Here is a 21,533-nt window from a genome sequence, read left to right on the forward strand (position 1 = left end):
AGGAACAAGAGGAAAGAAAGAGGAATCTATATATATTAAAAGAGACTTAAGACACATATTATCCAATGGCAGTGTATGGACTCTCATTAGGTCCTGATTCAAACAGACTGAACAAAAATATTACAGGGAAATCTGAGCACTAAGTGGGTAGTCAATGATTTTAAGACAGTTTGTATTTTTCTAATTATGATAACAATATTGTGGTTATGGTTTTTTTAAGTTTATTTTATTTTGAGAGAGAGAAAGAAAACACACACAGGGGAGGGGCAGAGAGAGAGGGAGACAGAGGGAATCCCTAGCAGGGATTCTGTCAGCATAGAGCCTGACGTGGGGCTTGATCCACAAACCATGAGATCATGACCTAAGCCGAAATCAAGAGTCAGATACTCAACCAACTAAACCACCCAGGAACCCCTTGTGGTCATGTTTTTTAAGAGTCCTTGTGTTTTAGGAGCACCCGTGTGGCTCAGTCAGTTGAGTGTCCAACTTTGGCTCAGGTCATGATCTTACAGTTTGTGAGTTCGAGCCCCGAGTTGGTTTCTATGCTGGCAGCTCAGAGCCTGGAGCCTGCTTCAGATTCTCTGTCTCCCTCTCTCTGCCCCTCCCCCACTCACGCACAAGCACACGCGCTCTCGCTCTCTCTCTTTCTCTCTCTCTCTCTCAAGAATAAACATAAAAAAAAATTTTAAGAGTCCTTATGTTTTAGAAATGTACACTGAAATATTCATAGATTTAAAAAATGATGATTAGGATTTGCTTCGAAATAATATGGAGAGGAGAAGCTGGGTAGGGGTATAAATGAAAAAAGATTAGCCATGAGTCAACAATTACTGAAACAGGATGTTGAGAACATGAGAGTTCATTATACCAGTCACTCTTATATGTGTTAAAAGCTTCCTTAATAAAAGATAAAACAAAAGTTAGGAAAGGATGTAGCTAATCATGACTTCGAACAGCTGAAACCTAGTAAAGGTACCCCCGGCTCTGTTTTTCCCAAAGAAATAGCCCGAACTCCACAGAACTTTCAGTCTTGTGATGGTTTGGCTGCCCTAATGTGGAGTCGCCCTGGTGACTCCAAGGCAAAGGCATCTCCTTCTCCAGCCTCCTGGCAACATGCAAAGACAAAATCCTGTCCCTGCCAGGGCCTCACAATCGTTCACCGGCGGCCCCTGGCCCTGTGAGGTCTGGGCAGGAGGGGTCACTCTGGGAAGGCTGCAGAGAGGACTCCAGGCCTTCAGTGGGAGGCCTGGGGGAGGGGACCTGGGAAGGCCCTGCTCTAGGAGGCCTGGGGACAGCTCTTACCTTTTAAAATGTAGTCCGTTAGCAAAGTGGGCACCTTCTCATTATCCTCCTTCATGGCAAAGAGAACTGGGGAAGGAGAGAGAGAGAGATGAGTCGAGATGCCATCAGGGCATGAAGTTCACTTCTGCGGCCAGACAGTCCAACAACCCCAAGTGAGAAATGATTCAAGGAAACCAGACATTCATTGAGTATTGAGCAAAAGCCTAGAAGCTTCTGTCAAGAATCAGCACTCAACATACTGACAGAGGAGAGAATACATCCAAAGAGTCAGAGTGGCCTGTCAGTGATTTTATTTTCTTTTATCTTATATGTGGGGTTTTTTTCCCCATCTATCATCTCCACATTATTTCCTAAGTATATATCTTTAATAAGCATAAACATAAAGCAATTAAAAAAGAACCCACCTTCAGATGCAATCTAATGTCAAGAATAACAGTCATCCCCATTATCGAATCACCAATAAAATTCTTTAAACACGTTCTATCCGTGTAAACAGATATTAGAAAAATTTCCCTAATTACGATAATAATAAATTATTATTCCAATTTATTAACAACAAATGAACTTACTTTCACAAATACTTATTTTCTATTTCATGCCCGGTACAGTGCTAGAATTTGTGGAAATGCAAAGGAATTATGGACCCTCAGGGAGCTCTTAAAGTTCTCATCGAGACACTTCACGATTTTCACAAGTATAAGGCACACAATAGGGAAGTTATGAACAAATAAAAGCTTTTTAGAGATTTTTTACAATAGTATTTTCTGTCATTACACTAGGTAAAACTTTCTATATTCATAATTCATCCTGTGGAAGTCAGCTTTGGAGCAAATCCTTCAAGAACGTTGCTGGACTTTGTTTATAATATCATGGAATGAGGGGAGCAGGGATCCCACCAACCAGATTCTTCATCAACAGATTCTTTAAATAAACCATAGTGTATCTATGCCATGGAGGCAGGGTCACGAAACTTGGATTTCAAAAATTGGGAGCGGGGGTGTGAGTCAGTGGCCAGGTCCGGCCGGAGAAAAGAAAGAGCCTGAACCTGAGGGCTCTCCAGGTGTTCCTTTCTTTTATTTCTTCCATAGTTTTAGGCATGTATCCGTGTCAACCGGACCGGCTGGAGGTACCTTACAACCAAATACGGGCAGACTCAATGCTGCACCAAGAAGACAGCTTTACAAATGAAATTGCACTCAGCCAGTATGTGTCTGAACTTGCCCAAATCTGAAATGTATATGCGTCATCCGGTCCCCAAGAGCTGGTCTTGGGCCTGTGTCTTTGGGTTCAGGAGGAAAGAGGAGATGTTCACAATCCATATGAGGATTTGCCACAAAAAAAAAAAAAAAAAAAGAGCTTTTATAACCTGCAGCGGAATTCGCATTCAGGAAAGATGGCAGTTTTTTTCTTTTAAAAGGAATAAAATATTGGGATGTGGTGGACCCACATGATGGGAGAGAGAGCCATAAAAAGAACGTTAACCAAATGTTAACTGGTAGAACTAAAATCATGATACAAAATTTTATAGCCAGTATCATCCCAACTATAGGAGAAGACATAAAATATTATGGCTGAAAACAACAAAATAGTACCCACAGTAGAGGGGACAATGAATTATTTATTTTCTTTTGTTCACTTTCCTGTGTTTCCGAACTGTTCTAAATGATGGAAACACTCCAATTAAAATTTTTCAAGCAAACTTGAAACATGTAAATAAAACCCACTGTTTCTTAATTAAAATGAAAAAATTTCACACTGAATTCCTGAATGGGTATCTGTAATAAATTTATAGCTCTTCCTTTAAAAAAAAAATATGATAGAGTACTTTACATACATCAACCTGCGTAATTTGTCCAAATTATTTTCCAAGTGCTTACTGCTTGTGAAAACACAAACAACTTATAAATGTCAGTTCATTTCTGTCAGCTCCCTTTAAAAAAAAATCTTAGTGCATATTTATGCAAATAAAGGAGTTTAAGATGAGGGAAGAGGAAGCCGATGTACTTTGAATTTAAAATTCCAAATTCTCAAGGACGCCGGATCCATGGGTGTGGGCAGGGTTTCCGTTCACCAGAACTGCCTGCTTCAGTTCGCCCAATTGATAAACATGAAAGTGTTGGGTCACCTTTTGTAGCACCAGGGGGCCCAGCGGGGATCTTCCTTCCTCATCTGAACAGGAGAAACTTCTCTTCCCCTCCCCTGGGGTATCAAATAGCCCTGCACCGGTCTGGCCCGATGATGCTGGGCCATTGCCTCTGAAGCAGGGTGACGCTGGGCTGGGCGGCCTGGTTAGTATGTCACTCAGTGCCGTGCACGGTTGCCAGGGAGATAGACATTCTTGTGATTCACCGAGCCTGACACCCCATCTCAGCCCCGGACTTTTCTCTTTCGAAAAGCATCAGGCTGACACTGATGGCTAACACCGTGTGCCCCCAGCCCTTCGGGGGTTGCAGTGTCTGGTGTATGTAAGGAGATTTTGCCTACGGAAGGCTCTTTATCACACGTTGGTTTCTCCCGCAGCTCAGAATGTTTATTAATATTTGAAAATAGAGTCAAAGCAAAGGAGAGGAGGCAGTCATTTCCTGGAAGGAAAATTGTTCTTTCTAGTCAGGCTCACCCACCCCGCCACCCAAGAAACCTTGCTTCTCCTTAAAAATGCAGCCAGTCCTGGAGCACCTGGGTGGCTCAGTCAGTTTAGAGTCTGACTTTGGCTCAGGTCATGATCTCGTGGTTCCTGAGTTCCAGCCCTGTGTTGGCTCCGTGCTGACAGCTCAGCGCCTGGAGCCTGCTTCGGATTCTGTGTCTCCCTCTCTCTCTCTCTCTCCCCCTCCCCCTCTCTCTGTCTCTCTCTCTCTCTCTCTCTCTCAAAAATAAATAAACATTAAAAAAAATTGTTTTAACAGTAATAATTTAAAAACGAAGCCAATCCCATAGACCAAGCTCCCCTCTTCGGGGCCACAAAGTAGGACAAAGTAACCTCAAGTTGCTCACAAGAGAACAGGAAAGGCAGAGAATGCAAGGCTTTGAGCACAGCTGGGTGAGCCCCAGAAAGTCCCTGCGCACCAGCACTGCCCTCACCCAGCCCCCAACCTCTTTCACCAGCTCATTCTTTCCTGGCAAGTCTCTGCCCTTTACGAGGAAGCAGAGGAAAAACAAGACCACTCCAGGGGTGCCTGGGTGGCTCAGTCGGTTAAGTGTCCGACTTTGGCTGAGGTCATGATCTCGACTGCGGTTCAAGTTATGATCTCACAGTTTGTGGGTTCAAGCCCAGCATTGGACTCCGTGTTCAGAGCTTGGAACCCGCTTCGGATTCTGTGTCTCCCTCACCGGCTCTCCCCAAGTTGTGCTCTGTTTCTCTCTCAAAGATAAAATAAACCTTAAAAAAATTAGGGGTGCCTGGATGGCTCAGTCGGTTGAGCATCCCACTTGGCTCAGGTCATGATCTCACGGTTCATGGGTTCGAGCCCCGCGTTGGGCTCTGTGCTGCCAGCTCAGAGCCTGGAGCCTGCTTCGGATTCTGCGTCTCCCTCTTTCTCTGTCCCTCCCCTGCTCATTTTCTCTCTCTCTCTCTCTCTCTCTCTCTCTCTCTCTCTCAAGAGGAAATAAACGATAAAAGAAAGTTAAACAAAGAAGACAGCTCTGGGTACCACTGCAGAGTATTTTAGTTTTGCCCCTGTGTAGGGGGAAGTGACACAGCGATATGGGGCACATTCTGACCCATCTGAGGCTGCTGTTCTCAGGGAAACCACAGGCCTGAGGCACCAGGGGTGATGCTCACAGGGAAGAGAGGGCGGAAACGAGCAGCCCATCTCACTGAGGATGAGAGGAACTCACTGTTTGTCAGCATCTGGAGATCTTCCACTGACGGAGGCAAGGCTTTCTTCTCATAAGGGATGACGGTGTTCAGGTACTACAAGACAAACATGGCACGCAGGGCTTGAGACTCAAGTATGGTCCCTCTGCTGGGAAGAGGAGTCGGCAATTCTCACGGGGATTGCGCTTTTCTCTAACAAACACGCTCCACCGAATCGGACACTCTCGGCAACACCCATGACACCGTGCACACCCCTGCGTCAGGACCCTGTCCCCATCGTTGGGGGCGGTCTCTGGAAGTAAGACTTTACCATATTAGCCTTCTATTCCATCTAATACATTCTTCTGACGCTAGAAGCTTTGGGTGATTTAGGAATCCTGGTGAGCAGAGGCTGAGCGCGGAGAACATTTTAGAGGGGGGTTATGTTTTCTCATCCTTCGCAGAGCAATTTGAAAACGAACAGTCTCCCTTTTGTCAAAAATGACAGGGGAGAGAACCTCAACCCCGCCCTTGGTCTTGGATGTCGGGTTTGCTCCCTCTGCTGGATACGAGGTGCTTCTACAACAAGATCACCTTGGGCCGGTGGGATGTTGGAGAAGGCAGCACCAGAGAGACCCCTGAAGGTTGTGGGGGAGTCTGGGGGACTGAGTGAGAAGAGCTCCAGACCTGTATTTTGGTCTTGGTTCTGCGCCTAGCGGTGTGGCCTTGGGAGAATACCTAACGTCTCTGGGCCTTAGCTCTCACGGCTGCAAAGTGAGGCGCCTGAGTTAGATATTCCTAAAATCTCTTCCCACGCCGCAGCGCTAGAATTCTAACCCTGAGGATTCAGCTACAAATGTGTCTAACAGACACACAAGCAGTTACGTGCTCTTATTCTGCCATCTCAATCTCCTCTGTGTATGCACGTGCCCTTTCAATCAGATTACACCCCTCGCGAGGGCAGGGACCAGGACGAACCCATATTTGTACCTGAGGGCCTGGCAACAGCTCAAAAATGGTTCCCCTTTTAAAAGACACTGGCCGTTCCTCCTTAAGAAAGGAAGAAAATGTGAAGAACCCCACCCCCGCATCCCCCGCCCCTTGCCCAAGTCCCAGGATAATCCCAGGGAATCACCAAGTTGCAAGAGCCCAGGAGGAAAGCTGGGAGCAAGGGAATTGCTTGTACCTGCTTGTCCGTTCCTGAGGAGCCAAAGGTCTGGCGGATGCCACTCTGCAGAATGTTGGAGATGCCTTCCATGCTGAAGCGCTGTGAAGAGGAGGGGGGCTCAAGAACAAACGCTTCCTGCTCCGCAGTCCTCGCCTCCAGGGACCTCAGTGCTCTCCCTAAACTACCCAGACCCACCCGCTACCACCGTGTCCCAGATAACACCAAGGCTAAGGGACAGGCCAAAATTTAAGCCTGAGCTTTGCAAGAACCAATAGTAGAGTCTCAGAGACTTTCATCTTTGTCCCTCAGGGCAACAGGCCCCCCTGCGCTCCCCTCGCTTCCTCACTTCCCCCTCCACGTGCAAAGGGAAGAATGAAGCAGGACGGGACACCTGGGGCGGATGATGACGGAAGCGTCTTAAGGAGGAAAACAAAATGTCCAGCCACTGGGAAGGGCGGATGTAAAGCTACTGTCCTTCACTGGGAAGCTTTTCCCAAAAGGCACAAGCCTAGGACCAATTCAGTGGGTCTGGGATAGAGCCTAGGCCAAGGTATTTTGAAAAATCTTGGATGATTTCTCGTGAGCTTCCTTCATCAAGAAACACAGGTCTGGAGAATCCTGTTAATATGACAGTAAGGAGTCATAATTTTCAATCCTGAAACACCCCTACTGCCATCCTAAAGAGGTAAGTCAGGACGAATAGCAGGGATTCTGACCCTGAGTCCCAGGGCACAATGCCAATCAATACTAAACACTGTCACCCCTCTTTCTAAGGTCTTGCCTAAGGGAACACATGCCATATGCAAGTATTTTCCGATGTCTGCGTCCCGCCTCCCTCAGCTGGACCAGGATCCTCTGGGGGAGTAAAGGAGACAGGGGTGTCTTCTCCCTCTTGACAGCCCCACTGTCTGCCAGGGGTCCTGCTCACAGTCGCCGCTTACGGGTCCTGCGCAGGGTCGGTACTGGGACCTGACACGGCGAGGATCTGGGGCCCGGACACACCGGGTCCTCCCCCTGGGGGTCCGCGTACCTTGAGAGGCATCTGGTTTCCCTTCTCTATCCGGCTGCTCTGCAGACTCAGGCCTTTCTCTTTCCGCCTCTTCTTCATCAGCTCCCGCTGCTCCTTCTGCTTGTTCTGAACCTCAATCAGCACCGTGATGAAGGAGTTCTTCACTTCCTTTTCAAACTCCAGCTCGTCCCGGCGGGCCAGCTGTTGCACCAGCTCCTCCGAGAAGTCCCGGATGGCGCCCTCCACCTGGTCCAGCAGCTCGGTCAGCTCCGACCCAGACATGTGCCTCAGGCCTGCAGGGAGACACCATCCCGCAGGTGACAGCTGCATCCGAGCCAGAGCCTGACGGGGAGGCTCCCGGGGCTGCTGCTGCTTGAGGTGGGTCTGCCTCTCCAGAGGGGACCCCTGCCAACCCCTTATAGGACTGGGAATTGAGGGGCTGCCAGGAAGGGAGGGACCCATATGCCGACAGCCAGAATGAACACCCCTTCCAGGGACACAAAAGAGGAAGAAGAAATAGCCCCCCAGGAAGCCTGTGGACTCTGTCCGCAAAAATGCACATGGACAGACATGTGCCGTTTTGATCCTGTGTTCCTCTTCCTACTTATTCTCTATTTCTATAGTACTCCAAGTGCAAAATGGGTCAAGAATCAGGGGGAGAGGGGCGCCTGGGTGGCTCAGTAGGTTAAGTGACCGACTCTTGGTTTTGGCTCAGGTCACGATCTCACAGTTCCATGAGTTGGACCCTGCATCGGGCTCTGTGCTGGCAGCGCGGAGCCTGCTTGAGATTCTCAATCTCTCCCTCTCTCCCTACCCCTTCCTTGTGTATGCTGTCTCTCTCTCTCTTTCTCTCAAAATAAATAAATAATAAATAAAAGAGATAGCCGGACAGCAAAATAAGCACAGTGACCTGATGCCCTCTTCACCCCTCCAGTCCTGTCCGGCAGCGAGTGCAGATATCCAGGAACATGGGAAATGTCAACACACTGAAAAATGAACCCTGGCTGGTTGGTACAGAATCTGCCATCAGGGAAAAGGAAAGGGAACCTGAGATAAAGGGATACAGATAACTTTATCTTAAATTCTTGTCCCCTAAGACTTCTTCATTTAAAATCGATTGTATGGGAATGCAAACTGGTGCAGCCTCTCTGGAAAACAGTATGGAGCTTCCTCAAAAAATTAAAAATAGAACTACCCTATGACCCAGCAATTGTACTACTAGGCATTTATCCAAGGGATACAAGCAGGTGCTCTGTTTCGAAGGGGCACATGCACCCCAATGTTTACAGAAGCACTATCGACAATAGCCAAAGTATGGAAAGAACCCAAATGTCCATCGATGGATGAAATGGATAAAGAAGATGTGGGATATATACACAATGGAGTATTACTCGGCAATCAAAAAGAATGAAATCTTGCCACTTGCAACTACGTGGATGGAACTGGAGGGTATCATGCTAAGCAAAATTAGTCAGAGAAAGACAAGTATCATATGACTTCACTCATAGGAGGACTTTAAGACACAGAACAGATGAACACAAGGGAAGGGAAGCAAAAATAATATAAAAACAGGGAGAGGGACAAAACATTAAGAGACTCTTGAATGTGGAGAACAAAGAGGGGGTTCCTGGAGGGGTTGTGGGATGGGGGTTGGGCTAAATAAGTAAGGGGCATCAAGGAATCTACTTCTGAAATCACTGTTGCACTATATGCTAACTAACTGGGATGTAAATTAAAAAAATAAAATAAAATAAAATCGATTGTGGAGGGGAGGAGGGAGGCATCGTTTCAAATTGTCCATTTCTGAGATCTTTTGTTTCGGCCCCAGAATCCATTTTACTTCCCCGTTTCTGCTCTGGCCTATGTGTTTGCTGCCTTGGTTCACCTTCCCCATTTCTTCTGCTCTTTGGAGCTGCCTCCTCCTTCTGCATTTGCCATTTCACTCTGCACTTCAGCTGTTTTCGGGAGTCTTGTGCTGAATGCCGCTGTGTTTGGGGCCTTTGTGTGGCTGAGAACGGCTCGAAGGCAGCCAAGTCTGCCCCATCATTCCCAACACATTCCTTCTGCATTGGCCATCCCCTGGCCTCTACTCTTTAGGGCCGCAGAGTTTCATTTTCAGGACACAGTTCTTCAGATCAGGCCTCAATTTTTACCATGTTTGGACCTTTACACCTGCCCGGCCCACCTTCTCCCTCTTGTGTTTCCAAGTCCCCACCAGCCTGCGTGCAGATCTCCTCGGCCCCTCCTGCAGCATGGGTACCCTTACCCCTCCAGACCGATGACTTTTATACCCAATTGTGCCTTCACTGTGTTACATGTTTCCATTTCACGCCTCATCCGCCTTTTTCTTTGTGTGACTATAATTACTACAAACCTGTATCAGAGAGCTAACCCAGATTAAGAGCACAGATTCTGGAATCAACCTGCCTGGCTTCACATATGGGCTCCACCCCTCGTGACCTGCATGTAGTGTAAGGGCAGATACAAATAAAAAATTAGAGCCTTGACTCTCCCTGTTGAAAATAAGGGAAGAGACTTTCTCTCTCCTTTACCTGACTTTTCTTTGAGAATGGCTTCCTGGGTCCTTTGCAGAGAGATGCCAATCATTTTAATGGCTAAATAAGCCTCTTGCCCGTCTTAGGACTCAGGAATGTTTTCCCAACCCCCTAGGAGTCACGGCTTTGAAAAGTAATCACCAAGGAAGATGACAGGAGCCTAACTAGTCGCCTGACTCCAGATTGCAAAACCTATTTAATGTAATGGGTTGTATCCACTTAGCTGTAGATGAGAGTAGGATTTCTTTCTGCCTGTGATGTGCACCCCATTCTGGCTTAACGCTTATTCAATAATAAAATTGTCCTCTTTCTCTCTTCTCCTCTGTGGAACGGTTTTCTGGGTGAGGAGGAGATTTTGTTTTTAATTATATTTCCCCCACAGTGGCATCAAACAAGTCACTTAACCTCTCAGGATACTCAATTACCTCGATCCTAATGGAGCTGGCATGGGGAGGAAATGAGATTATGCACAGAAATTCTTAGAACAGGGTCTGGCACAGAGAAAGCTCTCCCAAAAATATCAGCTATCATTATTATTACCTTTTTCATTGATTTTACAGTAGCATCACTTTGGATAGTGGGTTCAGATTTCTTCTCCTTTTTCTGCTTTTGTCTTATTCTTTGGTTAGTTTTGCCATTTTTGATTTTGTTTAACTGACTTTTTCTCCACCTCCCCACCAAAAAGGCTAACTTCTCTCCTGATGCCCAGTAAGAAAGGTGCCACCAGCCTCCTCGATTTGAGGTTCTATTAGCTACATGTGAAGCATGTGCCCAGGGCCTGGCCCAGAATGGTCTTCATCCTTGGCAAGCCCACCCACCAGGGCCCTCACCTTCATAGGACCAGTTGTTGTTGAAGGTCTGGGTCAAGGCCTGCATCTCCTGAAGGAGGACAGAGTCAGCCTGGGAGGAGGTTTCTCCCTCATCCTCCTCTTCCAGGACCTCCTCTTCTTCCTCAGGGTCTGGGGAATTCTGCATCATTTCTTCAATCTCCTCAATGACCTAAAGAAGGTACACAAGAGAGTGCTAACTCTATTCTCTGCTGGAAGGACAGGCTGGCTCAAATTTTGATCGGTTAAGGAAGTTTCTAATTTGCTGCCTGTAAAATTCCCAAAGCGGTATCGTTATTTAATACATATTGAATGATAATAAAAATAGATCTGACCAAAGTCTTACATACACTCTTTAATGTAAAGCACACTTTAATGTGAAATCTCTTCCAAGAACACCATTTAGATGAGTGCTTTATCGGAGATAAACTCCTCTTTCGGGAAACAAAGCAAAGCTGCCTGGAAGGGAACATTTACTTCAATCTGCTGAGCATTTTATTTCTAAGTGAGGAAATACTTTATCCAACCAACTTTAGCACAAAACCCAGTCCATTAACTGTCACGGTGCTTCTGCTGTTCCTAGAACAGCTCAAAACAGGGAGGCTTTTTCACACCGAGGAAATTTCTCCAGAATTCACCTGGACAGGAACTAGGCTGCCCAGACACAAGTACGAAACAGGATGACAAAATAACAAAAGGGCGGGTAGGGTCCGGAGAGCAGAAAATAGATAGGAAACCAGCGGTAATCTAGACTCTTAACAGGGCCCAGCAGAGAGGGCTGAATGAGAGGACTGCCAGAGGACTGATTCGTCCGTTAATGGTTTACACATAAAGAAAATGGAACAAGCAAAGAAGGTCTGAAAGGCGTCTACAGATGGGTCTGGTCGCGATAGGGCATTTTTATACATTTGTCTGTCGATTCTGGGATGGATTGAGGCTCCAGGCTACTGGACTGTGATCCCTGAAGCAGGTTTCTTCATGTCAGCTGGACCAAGGACAAGGGGACTTAGGGTGCCCTCCTTGAGAATAATTTCTATTTTATCCCCACAACTTCTCAACTCCACTCAGCCAATTTAGGGAATACTTAGTCTTTGCTGAGAGCCGCTTATAAAATGCAAGCAAATGACAAAGCCCCTTTAAAATTTTATGGCTCAGTTTCTCGTCTCTCAGACTACTTGTCCTTGACTTTGGATCACTGAATCATATTTCTCTTACCATTCACAAGAATAACTGTTGGCCCCTATTCTCTTTTTATCTGGCTCCCTTCAATCTCTTGGACCTCATCTGTTTATAATCCCACCTTTTTACCACAGAGTTCCTTTCACCAAAAAGCACTGTCTGGCACCAAAGGCTCCTGGTGGAGTTTTTTGGTGGAATTACTTTGTGAAAAACTTGTATGGCACCTGCTCAAAAAAGTCACCCATAAATATTTGTTGACTAAAAAGTTGAAAAAAGAATCCAAAGACCCAAGATTATTCCCCTGAAGTAATAAGTGACTAAAGCCAAAATATAATTAATTCAATCAAATGTCAAACACTACATTTTTTTTTAAACAAAGACTCAACTGCATATTAAGAGTCCTTTTGGGGGGTGCCTGAGTGGCTCAGTCGGTTAAGCATCTGACTTCGGCTCAGGTCATGATCTCATGGTTTGTGAGTTTGAGCCCCACATCGGGCTCTGTGCTGGCAGCTCAGAGCCTAGAACCTGCTTCAGATTCTGTGTCTCCCTCTCTCTGCCCTCCCCCTCTGTACTCTGTCTCTCTCTCTCTCATTCCAAAGTAAATAAACATTAAAAAAGAGTCCCTTTGTAAGGCTCAACATTTTGAGTACTCTGTGAAATATGAGAAAATACCCATCAAACAAAAGCCTCACCTGCCACTTCTATCTTTGCAGGAACAGGGATTTAGGGCCCTTATTTAAGTGTCTTGACTCTTAATGGGATTGCATGCAGAGGCTTAGCAAGAAGTGAAGCCAGTCAACACTGGGCCTGTCTCTGGACGTAATCAAACATGAGCCCCACCCAACCCAAGGGTCAGGAATTATGTTCCTATTTACCGCAGGTGGGTAAACTAAGGCATAAAGAGAAATGAAATCCCTTATCACAGATGCTCCGAGTCATCAACACAGCCAGACTAGACCATATATCTTTCTTCTGCCTTAAATGGATGTGACAAGGGGCACCTGGGTGGCTCAGTCGGTTAAGCGTCCAACTCTTGGTTTCAGCTCAGGTGGTGATCTCACAGCTCGTGAGTTCAAGCCCCACATCGGGCTCTGTACTAACAGCATGAAGCCTGCTTGGGATTCTCTCTCTCCTCTCTCTCTGCCCCTCCCTGCTCACTCTCTCTCTCTCTCAAAAATAAATAAACTTTAAAAAAATTAAAATAAAATAAAAAGATGTGGCAAGTATGTGTACTTAAACTTTTTCTTGAGCCAGAGAACAAAAAGTCCCGAGAACCAAGAGAAATATTCGTACCTGATCTGCTGTGAGTAGAGGCTCCTCATTGATACCAGAATCGTGTTCACTCTTCTCGTTGAACTCTTCCTCTTCCTTCTCATGGATCTGAAGGGGGGTGGGGAGGGGGTGGAATTCTAATGGATCATCAGCAGAACCAGGGATCTCTTTACTCTCTGGTGTCTAGAACGGATAACATGACTGAGAGGCCCCTCCGGCTGGCCATCCACTGTGTAAAGAGGGGGATCTGAAGAGGCGCCCAGAGTTTCACCCAATTCCAAACACAGCCCTTCTGCACAACATGCATCCCTGAGTCAGGAAAGGACAACGAGGGATGTCTGACTCAAAGGGAGGAGCACTGTTCTTTAACCCACAGACAGGTTGTCCCTGTGTGAATGAGGAACCTTCCCAAGGCAAGTGACACTGTCGACAATTCCTGCAGCAAAGTCACCCTTATTTATACAAGGAGTTTCAATCTGGGGTTTTGTTTCCAGAGTTTACTTAATTAGGCATTTTAACGGGTGGGTTGTTCCAATCCAAACAGTCAAGCTTTTAGAACTTGATGAAAGGCTGTCTCGAATTGGAATTGGAATTGGAATTGGAATTGGAATTGGAATTGGAATTGGAATTCTAGGCTCGGTGTCATAGCTGCAGAAGGAAGTGATGAATCTACGTGAGGCATGCCACAGTATCACCTGACCACGTGAACTATAGGACAGACTAAACATCAAAAATATTGAAACATTTGCCGTTTCTCCAAAATTCCACAATGCCAAGTAAGATTCTGAAAGTTCACAGCCATTGTGATTCTAGGTGTTGAAATCCAACAAGGTATTCACAGCACATCTGGCTTTACTGACCATATCCCAAACAGCCACGGTCCAGCACTTAGGTTCAGATCCTACACAAAATAAACCACTAAATCACCCCACAGGCTGTCTGTGTCCAGAAGTCAGATTGGAGAGTCACATAAGGGCGGGTAAGGAGAGCCTCCAGGAAGTCTTTCTGCACAGACACCTCTCTTCCTGGAATCAATTTTTGCTCGCTCTTCGGTAGCTGGCATGCTTATCTGCCTCTTCCCTGGGGATTACACTTCTGTTCCGACAGAAAACACCCAGTTCCACCCCAAGCAATCATGTCAGAGATCATCTATCCTCAGAAATGTCTCCCCTCTTCTTTGAGCTCCACCTTGGCAGATGCCCCTAACAAAACACATCATCTTCTGTCCACGTTTGCGTGAAACTACGACTATGTCATTAAAAAATTAATCAAATAGATCTCAAATGCTGTCTGCACTCAACCTGGATGAGGGGTAGGACCGGGAAGTAATGGGATCATTTAAGGGGCTTGTGCGCCAGATGGTGACATCTATTTCTGTTGGCGAACCCATATGCTGCTCTCTCCGCCAAGTTTACCTACCACCTGTGGTGGCCGCCTGGCTTCCGCACTCCCCACTCTGCAGAACGAAGCTCCCGGAGCCCCACTTTGTTCACAACTACACTCGTGGCAAAACTTCTCAGGGCCAGAAAGGCCCAGAAGCTAGAAGTTAGGCTCACCCTGGGGAACAGAGGTTGTTGTTTTCTGTTTGGATGATTTTCTATAGGCGAGTGTGAGATATAACCAGAATTTCTTTGACATTAAACCTACTCTAAAAACGAAAGGCTTACATCTTCTGAGATATAGCCAATTTTCACTGACTGCTAATACTGCATCATTGAGCTACACTGTCTGCTTTCCCAAGGTCTTCCCTCTGAGCTCCTGGCTGAAAGCAGGGAGGGAGTTTCTAGGGACAGACGCTTCTTGCTGTTTAAATGTTAGTGAACCCGAGCAGTGGCATGGATGCCTCTTGGAGCTTTCTCGCCTCTCCCTCTGGCACAAAGCCTGCGGGTCTGATTCGTCAGGCTTGGGTAAAAAGAGACCTGAAAATCAATTATAATGAATGATAAGTCACCCTGAGTTCCTAGTATTGTGTGAGCCATCCCTACCCCACGTTTTCTCAGATCTCAGAAGCCTGATGCTAAAAAGTAAAATAAAAGGAGAAACAAACACAAAGTACGTAAAGTCCTGGCTCCTTCCCTCCGCTCTCATGTGTGGATTATCCCCCCTGCCTCTGATTTCACACATCCACCCCATCCCTGGCCTTTTCTCCTCCCTCTCTAGCTTTTGGTTCTCATTCTCTCTTCCTTCCTTACCCTCTCTAGGGCTCTTCCCACATTTTCTCCCCGTCCTAGCAGACTCTGTTCCGCCTACAGTTTGTGTCCCTTCTCAACAAGCCTTCTTTCCTTATGAATGCCTTTTATAGACTCCCTACTTCCCTTCTTTACCAGGACAATATCTCAGGCAGAGAGTGGAAAACTGGGTGCGAACAAAGAGGGAAAAAAAAGAAAAAAATTTGAAAAATGATAACACTAGTACATATGGATAGGATTACATGATTTACACATACACACACTTATGTACGTGGAAGAGTATGTATACACTCTTATTCTCATATATGAGAGACCTAGAAATTGCTACAGGGAGTTTGTTTAGTCTCTTGTGTGGCATTGGGAAGACTAAAGCCAAAAACAACCTTCAGGCTAGGTCGTTAAAGGCTGAATTAGCTTGTAGACTAAAACTCACATTGTGTCCATACTGTAGAAGTGAACTATGACTGTTTCAAGAAAAATCATTCTTCCAAGTGACTTCTTTCCAGAACTGAGAAAAAAAGACCGAGATCCAGAAAAGGTCTGGCCATACTACTCGACAAGCCATTTCTTCCTCCTGTTTTGGGTCAAGGGTGTGCCCCCAAGGCTGTAATGTGGTAGCTTCAAACTTGACACTAAATGTGGAGAACCTTCCCTGGAGCCTATAAGACTGCCAAGTCTTGTGCACAGAAGTCTGAGTGAGGACTGAAATTACAGGGTCCTTGTGTCCAATAATGACTATTAACCAGATGATTCTATTCCCTCCCCTTATCACAATTGTTTCACACAGGTGGTTGCCTTCTTGACCAAAAGTAAGAGAATGAAGGTACATTTTCACCTTCGGTCAAAAGTTAAAAAAAAAAAAAAAAAAAAAATCAATGGCATGCACCCAGCCCGAGGAAAAGACAACTACATCCCCTGTATGCTTGTGAACAACCAGGAAACATCTGTGTGGGGTTAAGTCAATGCCTCTGAATCCCCACAGTGAGATGTATCAGAGCCCAGCAAACAGCATGTAGACAACAGACGCTTCTTGAACGAATTAATGAACACATGAAAGAGACAGGAATGGCAACACTATTGCCTCCTATAGTCAGCCCCTGTCCACATACAACTTAGCTGTTTAGTCACCTGGAAAACAGAAGAGTGGAACACCCGGTCCTGGATGTTCGTTCCTCTTATCCAAGACAACCGCCATGTGCTATTAATTCAAGTTACAGGGACAAAAGAGACTGTCTTTTACATCAATCAGGGACAAAATATTGATTAATTGAAAAACCCAATAAACGTGAAGAACTTTAAATAATAATAATACTACTACAGAACTCGAGCATAGTATTTTGACCTAAAAATGTAAGTGTACACGTATTTTTCCCCCAAGCTCCTAACGTAAGGCCAAGGCCTTTTTCTTCATGATGGGCCTCTGAGTAGAGGTTCCATATTGTCTTTCTCCGATCGTCCACATCAGAACACAATTTTTTAAGATGTTTTAAATGATTTCCCATTTCAGTGTTTTTATAGCAGAAGGAAGACAGGAGATAGCACACACACTCCATTATCTCCCCTTCCTCCTGAAATCTGACTACAGCGAGAGCTAAAGGACCAAAGAGAATATCCCACAGGAACAAAACAAACCAGAGTAAAGACAACAGCAAAGGAGATGCTAGAAAGCAGATGCTGAGCTAGCAGGCTAGAGGAGTAAGCTCTGTAGGAGGAGCCTTCCCAAAGTAAGTGCTTTTACCCCAAAGATGCTGAAAGACTCAGAATTGGAGACTTCAGGTGGTACTGGGAGGTGGGGCTGCAAAAAGAAGGATCTGCTGGGATTCTTCATAGGAGCAGCAAGACCCCGGGTCTCTTCTCCCTTCCCACGTAGAAAGGCAACTACCGCCTTCTCACCATTAAAAGAAGTGGAGATTTTACCCTGGAAAGGTTGAACTAGGAGGCCCTGGACTCAAGATACCCATAGCCACCTGAAAGCAGGGGTGAGGGATCTTGCCCCAAACAGAGGGATTAAGTGAAAGTCTACATACTCACCAAGACCCTCCTGCCCTTATTAGGCTCTAAAGACACTGGCAGTCAGGCTTATCCTCCTCAAGCAAAACATGACTCAAGTCACTAACCAGCACATTTCTATTACACTGCCCAAGAAAAAAGACCTATAGATACATGCCAATATTTGGGGCCTCCCAAAAAAATGACCAGGTCCTTACTGATCACTACAGTGGGGGCAGCAGGAGATAAGACCTGCCCCAAAGGAAGAGCTCAATGAGTCTAGCTTCACTTTTAAATATGAAATTATGCCCAAGGACTGTCAAACATTTGCAGACAATCCCCAACATGAAAGACAGGGACTGAAACAAATACATAGGAAAAGCACATCAAAAGCAATACAGAGGGCAGAAGAAACTCCTTCCTATCATTACTGCCCTCAGAAAGACATCAAGGAAACACTGCTTCCTCGAAACATGGTCTTTTTAGTAGAATTAATTAAAGAAAAAAAAACAATAAGAAAGAGCTCTTAGACACTAAAATTATAGTAGCAAAATCTATATTTTCAAAAGAAGAATTGAAGATAAGGTTGAGAAAATCACCGAGAGAGTAAAGCCAAATAAGTGGATAGAAAATGGGAGGGTAGAAAAAGCAGAAGATCATTTTAAGTCCAACACTTGAATAAAACAAATTCCAAAACACAAAAACACAAGAGATGGTCTCTCTCAGCCACAAAAGACTAGCTAGTATTGGACTTACCGCTTCAGCCACATACAACTACAAATCTGGACAAAATCTATGAGCCAATTGTTTTGAGGCACTGGGCATAGACAGTGAAAGGCTGTGACCATTGAAAGAAGGGAAAACATGAAATAAATGAAAGCTGGGAATCTGTCACCTGTGAACTAACACTACAAGAAATCCTATAGAAAGTTTTTTGGCCTAAAAGGAAATGATTAAAAATCAGACCCACGGGAAGGAATAAATAATACCAAAAATAGTAAATATTAAAAATTTATGCTTTTTTCCTTCTCCTAATTTCTTTAAAAGACAACTAACTGTCTAAAGCAAAAGATAAAAACTTTGTGTTGTGGGGTACATAATATGGATTGCAGTAAAATATATGACAACAATAGCACAGAGGATAACAGGAATATACTTATACTGCAGAGAGTGTTTTACATTTTATGTGAAGTAGCATAATATTAATACTAAATGTACTATGATAACTTAATAATGCAGAGTATAATCATTAAAGAAGTCAGTAAAAAACAAAAACAGAAACAAACCAGAAACACACACACCAAGAGGTATAGCTAAAATCTAATGGAAGAAATAAAATGGAATACCAAACAAATTTGATTAACCCAAAAGAAGGCAGGGAAGATGGAACAGAGGAATAACAACAACAAAAACCCAGAGAGGACAAATAGAAATGCAAGATCATACATTTAAACACAAACTATTCAAGTTACTTTAAGTGTTAATGGACTAAACACTATGCAAATGAATTAAACCCACTGAACGAAAAAGCACACATCATCATTTTCAGACTAAATATAAAAGATGAGGGTGCTGGAATGGCTCAGTCAATTAAGTAACTGGCTCTTGATTTCAGCTCAGGTCATGATCTCATGGTTCATGGGATGGAGCTCCAGGCTGGGCTCTACGCTGATGGCGTGGAAGAGTCCCCGCTCCCCGCCCCTCCCCGGCTCTCTCTCTTTCTCTCTCAAAAATAAGAATAATAATAAAAAAAACTCAACTATATGCAATCTATAAAAGACACTCTTTAAACATAAAGACAGGAACAGGTTGGGGCGCCTGGGTGGCTCAGTTGGTCCGACTTCAGCTCAGGTCATGATCTCACGGTCTGTGAGTTTGAGCCCTGCGTCGGGCTCTGGGCTGTTGGCTCAGAGCCTGGAGCCTGCTTCCGGTTCTGTGTCTCCCTCTCTCTCTGCCCCTCCCCCGTTCATGCTCTGTCTCTCTCTGTCTCAAAAATAAATAAATGTTAAAAAAAAAAAAAAAGACAGGAACAGGTGAAAAGTAAAAGGACTGATAGAAACACCGTACAATCCAGTAATTACACTGGCAGGTATTTACCCAAAGAAAATGAAAACACTAATTCAAATAGACATATGCACCCCTATGTTTATTGTAGCATTATTTACAATAGCCAAGATATGGAAGCAACCTGTGTCCACCAATAGATGAATGAATAAAGAAGATCTGGTATATATATACAATGGAATATTACTTAGCCATACAAAAGAATGAGAATTTGGGGCACCTGGGTGGCTCAGTCAGTTAAGCATCCGACTTCAGCTCAGGTCACGATCTCGTGGTTCATGAGCTCAAGCCTCGAATCGGGGCTCTGCTCTATCAGTGCAGAAGAGCCTGCTTCAGATCTTCTGTCTCCCTCTCTCTCTGCCCCTCCCCTACTTGTGCGCTCACACACGTGCACACACACTCACTCTCCCTGTCTATCTCAAAAAAAAAAAAAAATTAAGGAAAAAGAATGAGGTCTTGCCATTTGTGACAATATGGATGGAGCTAGAAGGTATTATGCTAAGTGAAATAAGTCAGAGATAGTCAAATACCATGATTTCACTTATATGTGGAATCTGAAAGACAAAACAACCAAAAATAGAAACACTCATAAATACAGAGAACAAACTGATAGTTGCCAGAGGGAAGAGTGGTGGGGGTAATGGGCAAATAGCTAAAGAGGTACAAACTTCTGGTTATAAAGCAGATAAATCGGGGTGGGGGGGCCACCTGGCTGGCTCAGTTGGTAGAGCATATGACTTCTGATCTTGGGGTCATGAGTTCAAGCCCCACGTTGGGCATAGAGCTTACAATAAATGAATCAATCGATCAATCAATCATGGAGATGAAAAGCACAGGAAAGGAATATAGTCCATAATATTGTAATAACACTATATAGTGACAGATGATAACCACATTTATCATGGTGAGCATTGCATAATGTACAGAACTGTCAACTCACTATGTTGTGTACCTGAAAAAAGAACTAATTTAATGTTATATGTCAATTTTACTTCAATAATAAAAATTAAAACCAAAAACTAAATTGTAGTGGATAAACAGGCAAAATAATCAATTAAGAAATAGAAGAATTCAACAACACTTAAACCAACTTAATCTAGTTGATCTTTATAGAACATTGCAACCAACAATTACAGAATATATACATTCTTTTCAATGGCACATAGTACATTCCTAAGATACAACATATGCTGAGCCATATATCGATCCCAATATATTTTAAAAGACTGAATTTGTACAGATTGTGTTCTCGCCAAAACTAAATTAGAAATCAATGACAAAATGATAACTATAAAATCCCCAAACATTTTGAAATTCAGCAACATACATTTAAATTACCCATAAGCTGAAGGTTAACAAAAACATGCCATATCAAAACTATGGGATTCAGTTAAAGCAATGCTGAAAGGAAATTTCATTACTTTAAGATGTTCATGGTATTGCTGATCTGAATGCTTGTGTCCTCCCCAAATTCACATGTTGAAATCTTAATGCTCAATGTGATGGTATTAAAGGTGGGCACTCAGGGATTTGCTTGGGTCATGAGGGTGGAGCCGTCATGACTGGGATTGGTACCCTAGAAAAGAGGCTCCACAGAGCTCCTGAGATCCCTTGTACCAACAAGGACACAGCCAGAAATTGACAGTCTGTAAGCCAGAAGAGGGCCTTTACCAGAACCTAATCATGCTGGCACCCTGGATGTCCAGCTTTCTTAACTGTGAGAAATAAATCTCTGTTGTTTATAAGCCATCCTGTGTGTGGTATTGTGTCATAGCAGCCCGAGTGGACTAAGACAATTATTTTTAAAGTTTAAAATCTGATCTAAGCTCCTACCTTACAGGGCTTAGTAAAACCCTAGTCAGTGTAAGGAAGGAAATAATAAAGTTAAGGAAAGAAATCAACAAATGAGAAAATGAACAAACAACAGAGGAAAAGAAAACTAAAAGTGCTGTTCTGGAAAGATGAATAAAAGTGATAAACCCATAATTAGACTTAAGAGAGAGGATGGGAGGGAGAGGGAGAGAAGGAGAAAGAAAACACAAATTAGCAGATCAGAAATAAAAAGAGGACCATCACTATAGATCTTACTGACATTAAATAATAAGAACATATCATAAACAACTTTGTGGTCAATACATTCAATTATTTAGATTAAATGAACAAATTCCTTGAAAAACACTATTTGC

General features: G+C 44.3%; 1 protein-coding gene and 1 non-coding gene across 3 annotated transcripts in view; one reads left to right on the plus strand and one right to left on the minus strand.

Moving 5' to 3' along the window:
- The window catches only part of FEZ1 (fasciculation and elongation protein zeta 1), a 43,600-nt gene that overhangs the window by 1,986 nt on the left and 20,081 nt on the right, over window positions 1–21,533 (minus strand). For both annotated transcript variants that reach the window (XM_030333405.1, XM_030333406.1), the window contains exons 4-9: window positions 13,127–13,213; window positions 10,658–10,826; window positions 7,294–7,565; window positions 6,282–6,362; window positions 5,137–5,212; window positions 1,303–1,368 (exon numbers count right to left, since the gene is read on the minus strand). In XM_030333405.1, coding sequence (XP_030189265.1) covers window positions 1,303–1,368; window positions 5,137–5,212; window positions 6,282–6,362; window positions 7,294–7,565; window positions 10,658–10,826; window positions 13,127–13,213 — 751 coding nt within the window. The remainder of the gene's footprint in view (window positions 1–1,302; window positions 1,369–5,136; window positions 5,213–6,281; window positions 6,363–7,293; window positions 7,566–10,657; window positions 10,827–13,126; window positions 13,214–21,533) is intronic.
- On the plus strand, window positions 20,054–20,126 carry TRNAR-UCU. Its single transcript has one exon. It is a non-coding gene; the product is annotated as a tRNA-Arg (tRNA).

The sequence above is a fragment of the Lynx canadensis genome, chromosome D1 (genome assembly GCF_007474595.2).
Source record: "Lynx canadensis isolate LIC74 chromosome D1, mLynCan4.pri.v2, whole genome shotgun sequence".
Lineage (NCBI taxonomy): Eukaryota > Metazoa > Chordata > Mammalia > Carnivora > Felidae > Lynx > Lynx canadensis.